At 34.6% G+C, this 10534-nt stretch overlaps 1 protein-coding gene across 1 annotated transcript; it reads right to left on the bottom strand.

The window, feature by feature from the left end:
- Positions 1-3030: 3030 nt before the first annotated feature.
- Positions 3031-8241, bottom strand: LOC113851483. The gene is made up of 5 exons (XM_027481983.1): positions 8131-8241; positions 7846-7956; positions 7322-7402; positions 7122-7202; positions 3031-3282 (listed from the first exon to the last, which is right to left on the bottom strand). Exons 1-5 carry the CDS (start codon positions 8239-8241, stop codon positions 3031-3033), a joined length of 636 nt encoding a protein of 211 aa, XP_027337784.1.
- Between the last annotated feature and the right edge of the window lie 2293 nt (positions 8242-10534).

Genomic DNA, 10534 nt, shown 5'->3' with positions numbered 1-10534 from the left:
AAAATCAATTTCTGTGCAAAAATGTAATGAATCATGAACAATCAAGTTTGATTAACACATAGTAATAATAATGTGCAAAAAATTGGTTATAAAACTATATTGAATTGTAGAGTAAAGAAAACTGCGAAAACAAAAGATGGTTTATAAATTGATTGGAAATGTAGGTTGAATTCAGATTCCCTTAATTCCCTTTTGCATAGGTTCATATACAATCCAGAATTTGTCACGACGCCTTTTCAAAAAGAATCCATGACATAGTAATACAATTTACCCCTTATAAAATAACGAAATACGGAAAATTGAAATTTAATCATCCAATGAGGTCTCAAAATAAAATTTGGATATATATATATATATATATATATATAATCATCCCTTAACAATATTTACACTAGGGTTGCTCGGCATGGAGCTTCAAAAATACAAATCATAATCAAAAGCATATTTCTTAGAAAATTGTAGCTAAATAGTCTAAACCAACTACTAAGACCTTTGTAGCTAAATAGTCTAGACTAATAAACTAAATGAAGCTAAAATTCTCCCAAAAAGGCATGATGACTCCAAACATCCCTCAGTAAGACCTTCCAACATGGGAAGTAGGTATCTCACTTGTCACACCTGCTCACGTACACCGTACGATCATTGTATCATTCACACACGCCAACTCAGACAAGTGCAAGGGTGAACTTATCCATAAAACAATCATAATCATAATATTAATACAATTATCATGTACTTTTCTAGACTAACAAAATAAATGAAGCTACAATCCTCCCAAAAAGGCATGATGACTCCAAACATCCCTCAGCAAGATCTTTCAGCATGGGAAGTAGGTGCCTCACTTGTCACACCTGCTCACGTACATCGTACGATCAACGCAACACTCACACACACCAACACATAAAAGTGAAAGGGTGAGCTTATCACATAAAAGTGCAAGGGCGAGCTTATCCATAAAACAATTATAATCATAATATTAATACAATTATCATGTACTTATCTCGACTAACAAAATAAATGAAGCTACAATCTTCTTAAAAAGGTATGATGACTCCAAACATTCCTCAGTAAGACCTTCCAGCGTGGGAAGTAGGTGCCTCACTTATCACACCTACACACGTACATCGTGCGATCATTGCAACACTCACACACTCCAACATAGACAAGTACAAGGGTGAGCTTATCCATAAAACAGTCATAATCATAATATTAGTACAATTATCAAAGTACATATCTATACAACTTATTATATCATCAATCTTCAGCAAGCCAATACAACAATTTAGCCCATTCCCAGCCCATCTAATGCGAATGCAATATTTCAGTTCCAACTAGTTTTATAACTTAAGTAATCCAAAGGGAACTGTTTTCAGTTTGGGAAAGATCTATCTTTAGATCCAAACACAGCACAACTCAACATTTTTTATCATTACATGGCTAACCACCTAAACATGTAATTCTACTCTAGAATTATAAAAATCAGCATGATGCAACACAACAATATATATATATATATATATATATATATATATATATATATATACTCAGTCTCAACAATATAGCTATATATTTTTGTTTAGTCTTAGCGGCACAACTTTATGTATTTAGTCAGCCAGCATTAGCACTTGAAATTCTTACCACAGCTATAATCGGCATAAAATACCAGCACTTATCTATTTATTTCAACATTTAAGGTTCACAGTATGTGGTAAGCATTTCATACCGTTATTAACATACAACATCATTTTCAAAATATAAAGGTATTATGGTTAAATGATTACATCATAATTTTTAAAGGAAATATGTATACATATAATATAGGGCTGATAATTCTCCCCCCAAAAATAAATTTTCATTTTTAAAAATTCATTCACTAGAGAAAAGATCAGTGTATCATTTAGAGTTCTTTGAAGTGTTCACTATTATCAGTGATAGTGAACACACGCAAGTTTGCACCTTTCCTTTGGCTATGTAGTGATTACTATTGCTTTTAAAAGTAGTTACTTGGGCCTGTCCCTTAGAAGTGGCTTGCTATAGTGATCACTGTGGGGCCTAAAAATAGTTACTTTCACTTTACATTTTCCCAAGAGTCAAAAATTTATAGAATTTATCTAGAAATTCCTGCATAATTATTAAAGTGATCAAAATTGTAAAATATATTTACAAAAATCAGTGTAAATTAAATAAAAATTAAAAAAACTATGATAATTGACCTTAATAAAATTTTTATACTATTTATAATTTCTAGGTTCATTTTTCTATTAAAAAATCTATAAAAAGATAAACAAAATATCTATAAAATATAGATTCATCACCTTTGCCTCATGTTCAATTCTCGTTGATCAAACAAATACTTCAAGCTTTTGTGATCACTAAATACATCACATTGTGCCCTATAGAAAGAGTGCCTCCAAATCTTTAGAGCAAAGATTACTGCAGCTAGCTTAAGGTTACAAGTAGGATAATTTCGCTCATGGGTTCATAACTGGCATGACGCATACGCCACTACTCTTTTGGCTTGCATTAATACACATCTCAGACCTTGGTGCGAAGCATTACAATACACTTGAAAAGGTCAACTGGTATCAGGGAGAACCAATATTGGAGAAGATGTTAGCCTCTACTTCAACTCATTGAAGCTATGTTCACAGTCTTCTGTCTATACGAAGGGTTGATCTTAGCGAGTTAACCGTGTAAAAAGAAAACAAATCTTTGCAAATCCTTCTATAAACCTCCGATAATAGCTTGCCAAGCTCACAAAACTATGAATTTCATGACTATTTTCGGCCTATCCCATTGTAACACAGACTTTACCTTTAAAGGATCAATTGTAATTCCTCCAGCTAAGATTACATGATCAAGGAACTTCACCTCTTCAAGTTAAAATTCACACTAAGACAATTTGGCATACAACTGCCTTTCCTTCAAAATCCCTAGAATAATCTTCAAATGTTCATCATGCTCCTCCGTTGAACTTGAATAGATCAGGATATCATCAATAAAGACTACCACAAATTGATCCAAAAAAGATCAAAAGATCTGATTCATGTAGTCCATGAATATAGCTGTGGCATTAGTGACTCCAAAAGGCATCAATACATACTCATAATGACCATACCGAGTATGAAAAGATGTCCTTGGAATATCCTCGTTTCTAACTCGAATATGATGATATTCAGATTTTAAGTCAATTTTAGAGAACACCTTAGCATCTCTCAGTTTGTCCATCAAGTCATGAATCCATGGCAATGTGTATTTATTCTTGATGGTTAACTTATTCAGCTAACAGTAATCAACATAAAGTCTAGAATTTTTGTCTTTCTTCTTCACTAGAAGAACTAACGCTCCCTAAGGTGATACACTCGGTCTAAGCATCTTTTTCTACATTAGATCCTAACATTATGATCCTTAAGTTCCATTAATTCTCTTGGCACCATCGATAGGGTGCTACTAATATTGGTTCAACTATGGGAACTAAGTCTATACGAAACTTTATTTTCTTAGGTGGAGGTATCCTAGGAACATCATCCAGAAAGACTTCGGGAGAGTCTCGCACCATTATTATCGACTAATGCTCTTGCTCCCGCTCTGCATCCATAAAAGCTAAAAGAATGAAGCATGGACCTTCCTCACCAAGAGATGTCTCCACTTAGCATGTAGAAATCACTCCCGTTAACCTTGCAGCTCGAGAAAAATCAAACATTGTTGTGCACAATCAATCAGGACATAATTGGAAGTCAACCAATCTATGTCTAAGATTACATCCAAGCCTGACATAGGGGATACTAATGAGATTAACCCTATACTCTCATCCATTAACTACTATGGGACATCTAACACAAACTATTAAGATTGTTACCGAATTCAAAGTAGGTGTCGTCACCACCGAATCTCATCTCAAGTCACTCACTGGCAATCCTAAATTTTTCACATATATATCTGCAATGAAGGAGTGTGTGACTCCAAAATAAAAAAGCACGAAAAAAGATGTACCTGCCACTACTTATGTCCCTTGAATAAGATATATAGCCCGAGCAGCCTCTATTCTAGAAGTAGTAAATATATGTGCCTCTACTCTAGGACTTGTCATTTGTTGGGCCCTAACTGCTCTGGGTTTCACGACATGTAATGCACTAGCTGTGAACGACGTTGCTCCACTCCGAGAAGCAGAGAGCAATCCTTAGCAAGATGTCTTGACTGCTAGCATGAAAAACAAATACTATTATCAACTTGAGGACACTGATTCAAATAATATGGTCATCCACATCTAAAGCATCTGACTGTCATAAGGGCTAGGGTTCTAAAAGATAATGCACTTGCTCTTCTAGGTTGGAGAGTAGAGATGGTGGTCTCCACTAGTCTGGAAGCTAATGAAGTCATTCCTCTAGATTGGGAAGGTTGAGACTGTTGCATGATGAAGTCGCTCCTCTCAAAAAGGCATGATGACTCCAAACATCTCTCAACCAGACCTTCCATTATGGGAAGTATGTGCCTCACCTGTCACACCTGTAACATCCTTATTTTATTTAATATAGTAATGAAAAATAATTTTAGAATTGAAAAGGAAAAATTAAATTAAGTTTGTTTACTTACAAATACGAAGTATGGAAATATAAAACCTTTATTTAATTTACTTATACTTATAAAAAATTAAATAATAAGGAATGGAAATTAAACAAATTTAAGCGAAAAGTTAAAATAACATTAATGTACATTACTCTCATTAAGTCACAAGAGTTTAATATTTACAAAATATCACTTCAAAATACCTTAGAACTCATCATCATCATTTACAAAATACAAAATATGATAAGTTCTAATGGGCAGTCTATTAACTAAAAGACTGAAGACGATACTAGTCATCCCTATGTCATCCCCATGTCATCCCTCTATCTCTGTAAAGTCTTCAGAATTGAGATCCTCATCTAATTTGATATAGAGATCTCTAGACTCTGCAATAACTTCCACATCCGAAATCCGCTTGAAAGTGACCCAGGTCGGCCTCCCAAAAAGGTCATGATCATGGTACGTGCATAGGTAGGTCCAGCTGTTGGAGTCCTAACCTTACCTTTATAAATACATATACATAAGGTATGGTGGATCCTATTGTTTACATGGAAATATAAAGGCACACTATAACATAGTTCCATTTCCAACATAATAATATTATGGGGTATGTCATCAATATGTACAACTAACTTAAAATAACACGTTCTATGATACTCGTTAAATATATAATTTAACCTACATTACGCTGAACTATCTATTAATTTAATCATCTCTTGGGACATCGTCATCCTGATTTCCTGAAAAGGTTTTTATCCTATTAGGTTTTTCCTAGATGTTATGAAACATATTCTCATTTGTATTATGAATTATTATGAATGAATGTCCATATTCATAACTCCTCATTTTTTTGTAACTATTTTGTTTAATTTTCATTTAAAGATATGAGATTCTTCGATTGTAGATTTAGGCCTATAAATAAGTATCTCATTTGTATTGATGGTATGTGAAATGAAATTGAAATTTTCTCTTTCTCTCTATATTGTTCTGTCTATTTTCTCATTTGCTCTTTATAATTTTACTTCATTCTATATAACACACACACACACATACACATATATAGGGAAGACTTTGGAGAAAGAGTGAAAGAGATGAAACATATTTATAATAACTCTGGTTCATTACCATGACTTGGTTCCATAACAATATATTTGTATGGATTATCCATTTGACAGTACTTTGCACATGATCTAGAAAAGTGTTTATTAGTGCATTTTACCACTTTCAAACAATTACTTTTCTTGCGTCCTATACACAAAACACTTTATGATTTCCATTTCTTTCTCGCTCAAGCCATAGAATATTTGCCACAACCATGTCTTCTCGTCAATCCTGTTTAAGGCTCGTCATTGATACAGAAATTGCTCTTTGTTCTTTGTATTTTCACAATATTTTATTTCTATACTTGTATAAAATATGAGAATGTCATTGATATGAGCAAAATGTTCTTTTATTTTTTATTATCTTGGCATCATTTTTTACCATTGAAATACACACTTCTTTGCTAGGTTCAAGAAAAGTTAATCAACATTTCAAGTTAGTATATACCATTTTTCTTACATCGAATATGTCATAAAATTGTGTTTTCACATGCGACCTTACTAAATGAAGAGTCTTTATTTTGTTGTTTCTTTTACCTTGCAACTTTTGTGTATTTTGAATTATGTACATTATAAATATCACTACTAGAAACTCTGCAAATATAAACGGATTTACAGACAGATTTTTTTATTATTACAGATGAATTTTAGCATTACAGACGTATTTATAGACGGTTATAGTCCATCTATAATATGCGCATAAGTAATTACAGTTAGAAAAATCCTTCTGTAATTTATAGACGAAAAAATCTGTTTGTAATTCATTTATGAAATTTTTTAAAAATTATTTCATTTTTTTATAAACATAATTATTCCTCCCTGTTCCTAATTATCACAATTTATAAACATAATAAAAACTACAAAATTATATATTTAAATAAAAAATTATTTATAAAATGTAAAATTAAAATGTCATTACAAATGAAGAAGTAAACATCTAAAAAAATAATACCAAAAATAAAATAACATTGTATATCACTAATAATTGGTATGATCATCTTCCAAAAAAGTATTGTCATTAGTAGAGGAGGAGTCCGAGAAGGAATGACACATGGTGCTGAAGATTGATGGTGTTGGAGCTGGTGGAGGAGGAGAAAGAGGTGTAGAGGTGCTTGCTCTCATGACCTCAAAGTATGCATGCATCTGCTGCATCTGCATATGCTGCCGCTGCATCTGTTGCTGCACCTCCCTTTGCATCCTCGATGCCACCTTCTTCCCTATCTTCTTCTCCATTTTCTTTACCCACTTCTTCTTCCATGCACTTTCCTTGGTCTTCCACATCTCCTCATTTTGCTTCTACAGTTTTTCATTCAGGGCATGGACCTAAGTGCGGACCATGTCCTCCACTTCCTCAGGTACAAGAGAAGGGGCATCTCCGGTGACAGATGCAGGGGACATGGAGTATGCAAAGCGGCTCCCTATGTTGTAAATGCGGCCTTTATAAAGGCCACCCACCATCTCTGACCATATAGTATCCTCATCAACTGACTCTAGATCCTGAGAAGATGTCTCCTCAAGCCTTTGAACATAGTCATCCTGTAGTTCAATGCAGATAATTATATATTAGTCTCAAAAATTATTTGATAAATCATTAATAATAACATATAGTGTCGATAAGAATGACTTACATATGTGGCTTAAGATCGTGTATCAACCCACAAGGTTTTATCTCCTTTGCGAGTATGTGTCTCCTTGAATACCTCTCCATGTGTAGGTGGTCTCTTCAATGACTTTTCCTTCAATTTCAATTAAATCACCATCTCAAATATCAATTATAGATTAAAAAAAATAATTAAAAGAATCTTAAAAATCACATACCGAGTTCGCTTTAGTGCCAGCTAAAGTCGTAGAACCACTAGTATGCAATGATCCTCATTTTAAGAATGCCTTGTTTGTCCTGTTCTTTACAGAGAGATTTTTAAACTCATCCGTACCCTAATACTCTTGCAAGACATGAAGGAAGTTGGGTGCTATCCAATCAACAGATGATGGATCCTAACAGGCCTTAGTGTACATTTGTCTTAGTCGCTTTGCAGTGCGACTCTTCTATGCCTTGAAAATCATCTTTTCATCCTGGGGGAGAATGAAGAAGTTGCTCTACATAAATACAATTTCATTAGAAGAATTACAAGAAATAATATCTAATTACACTTAGTTGAAATTAATTAACTGTTATTACCTTCCAGTCTTTGAACCATTCCATCTTTGTATCCTTAGGCACCTTTACAAAACTTGTGTAAGACGCATCAAACATCTTCTTAATGGTATTTGTGACCTCGTGGAGACCATTCTGCAGTAGAATCCAACTTAACGCACAATAAAATAATACAATTATTATAACATTCACATCAAATAGAGTTATTATTCATATTTTAAATTTAACTTACCAAGTAGATCCAATCCATCTTAAAGTTGGAAGTGATCTTGATGATGCCTGGGTCTGTGATGATTGTTACTCACTTACAGCTAGGACAACAGTGGATCCCTCACCTATGCCCTGTGTAGAAGGAGGTTGTGTGGCATTTGTAGTCGACAGTGAAGGGGGAGGAGCAACATATCCAGGGTTAGGCACCATGATAAACTGCTTTTTGTAACACCTTAAATTTAACTTCAATAAATAAGAAATTTTGAAAAATTTGAAATAGTAAAACTTTCATTTTTAATCCAAGTTTCGTCAAACAGTTCAAAATAAAGAAAGGGGTTACAAATTACATCAAACAGTTGCTACAAGACTTATTCAAATACAACAGTTCTCAAAATAAAATCCTAAGTCCTATAGTAGTTCCATCCACACTTTTACTGAGTTTGGCGCTTATCGTCTTGATTACCTGAAAAATAAATGTAAGGGTGAGTACTCTACACTACCAAAACACAATCAACTGTAGAGCCTCACCTCTAAATTCATTTCCAATGCATTTATACAGATATAACACAAACAACATCATTATCCAGCACATTTCAATTGAATATCACTGCACTCACGGCACCGACAACACTTTACATTCAAAATTACAGTTAATAACAAACCCGTGCACATGCACGCCAGCCACGCTCATTGTGGTACTATGATCACAGATTTACACCATGAATGGTTGCTGGTTACCCCCGCCTCACGGATACCACGTGGGCAGTCACGGGTTGCTTAACAAAGGTAGTGGTGAGAGGTCTAGTCAGGAAGAAAGTGTGTGGCCCGTGGTGCACTCGTTCCACAGTCGGTATTACCACCACTCCCTTTTTCCCAAGGTATTTCTACCGTCCTCATCTTCCACACCCCCAGTGTATCACTGAACCATTCACAGCACATTACAATAGCGCTAACACGCCTATTCACACATATTCCATTCACGCATGTGATGATCATGCTTACACACGGTACACAGCCCACATTACATTCAAATACATGGCACTAGGCCCACATTCATTTCACATTACATGGCACATTGCTAATATTCAGTTATATTACACGGCCCTCGGGCCCACATTTATTCACAATATTCATTCTATCATGCAACATCTAGCATACAATTCCCATTCATCCCTTTCGGGTAACACACACAATGTTCACATATCAATGCACATGGCCCACATTACATTTCTCAATCAACTTTCATTCTCTACATGCTTTCTACCTTCTAACTCAGCCACAACTCCATATTCAATCAATTACACATAAAAAGAGTAAGGTAGAGTCCCCCTTACCTCAAATTAAAGACCCACACGCTAAATCCACAAGAAGTGCTCCCCCTCACGGATTTTGTCCTAAATACATGGAGAAACTCCATGAAAACCCAAGGAAACAAAAAAAAAGGAGATGAGAAGCGAAACCTTAACCATTAAAACTCACCTCCAAGCGTTCTGCACATGGATTTAACCTTCAATTAAACTCCTGAATGGCTTTGGAGGCAGTGTAATCGGTAGAATGAGGTTTGGGAGTGAAGGGATTAGAGGAATTTTGAAGGAGAAGGGAGAAATGAAATCTCCCTGAACCTTAACCCCTTTAAATCCCTTATGGTCACGACAATCTCGCTGCTGCAGAGACACGCCCTCATGCTACAGCGAAAATCTCAGACGAAATTGTACCCTAGTTTTTGTAGAATCTCGCTACAGCGAGACCCTCTCGCTGTAGCGAGACTGCACCCAGAAATGCATCCCAAACTGTGGCTATAGCGTGACGTTTATCGCTACAGCGAGAAGGCGATAGTTTTGGTCCTTCCTCCCAGGGCCCTCTCGCTGCAGCGAGGACAGCCTAGAATTACACCCTGCACTTAGGCACTTAACCTATTTTCAGCTCAACCAATCATACATACACATATATATATACACATTTCCATAACATATATCCAAAAATACATACAAATATATGAATTTAGATTTATATAAATAACAATAATTGATTAATATAACAAAATTCAAGGCGTTACTGTCCCCTATCCTGTGAGGTTTGCATAGTAGCTGGTGTGGAGGTGGAAGTAGGAGTAGTGGATGAAGGAGTGTTGCCACAATTAGAATGCTGAGCAACACTTTTTTTATCTTTACCTGTCATATCTGAATCAAATATAATACATGTTTAGAGACCAAATACACAAATACATAATATTGTATCAACCTTTTATTACACATTACACAAATTTCTAATGTAAATTTTGGCAAAATCTCTCCTAATATATGAATATTTTCCTATATTTGTTTACACTTAATACAACAAATTTCTAGTATAAATTTTGGCAGAATCTCCTGTAATATATGAATATTTTCTTTTATTTGTTTACACTTAATACAATAAAATTCTAATGTAAATTTTGGCAGAATATCTCTTAATATATGAATATTTCCTTACATTTGTTTACACGTACTTAATATAAAAATTT

The sequence above is a fragment of the Abrus precatorius genome, unplaced genomic scaffold (genome assembly GCF_003935025.1).
Source record: "Abrus precatorius isolate BTA unplaced genomic scaffold, Abrus_2018 Scaffold10, whole genome shotgun sequence".
Taxonomy (NCBI): domain Eukaryota; kingdom Viridiplantae; phylum Streptophyta; class Magnoliopsida; order Fabales; family Fabaceae; genus Abrus; species Abrus precatorius.
This window is presented reverse-complemented; position numbering and strand designations above follow the sequence as displayed.

What these genes read in the sequence shown, in the direction of transcription:
- LOC113851483 (XM_027481983.1), bottom strand. Translation starts at nt 8,241, where the DNA reads ATGGTGCCTAACCCTGGATATGTTGCTCCTCCCCCTTCACTGTCGACT. An exon ending in GATCCACTGTTGTCCTAGCT is followed by an intron (nt 7,957 to 8,130) that starts GTAAGTGAGTAA and finishes ATTCTACTGCAG; the next exon opens with AATGGTCTCCACGAGGTCAC. An exon ending in AATGGTTCAAAGACTGGAAG is followed by an intron (nt 7,403 to 7,845) that starts GTAATAACAGTT and finishes TTGAAATTGAAG; the next exon opens with GAAAAGTCATTGAAGAGACC.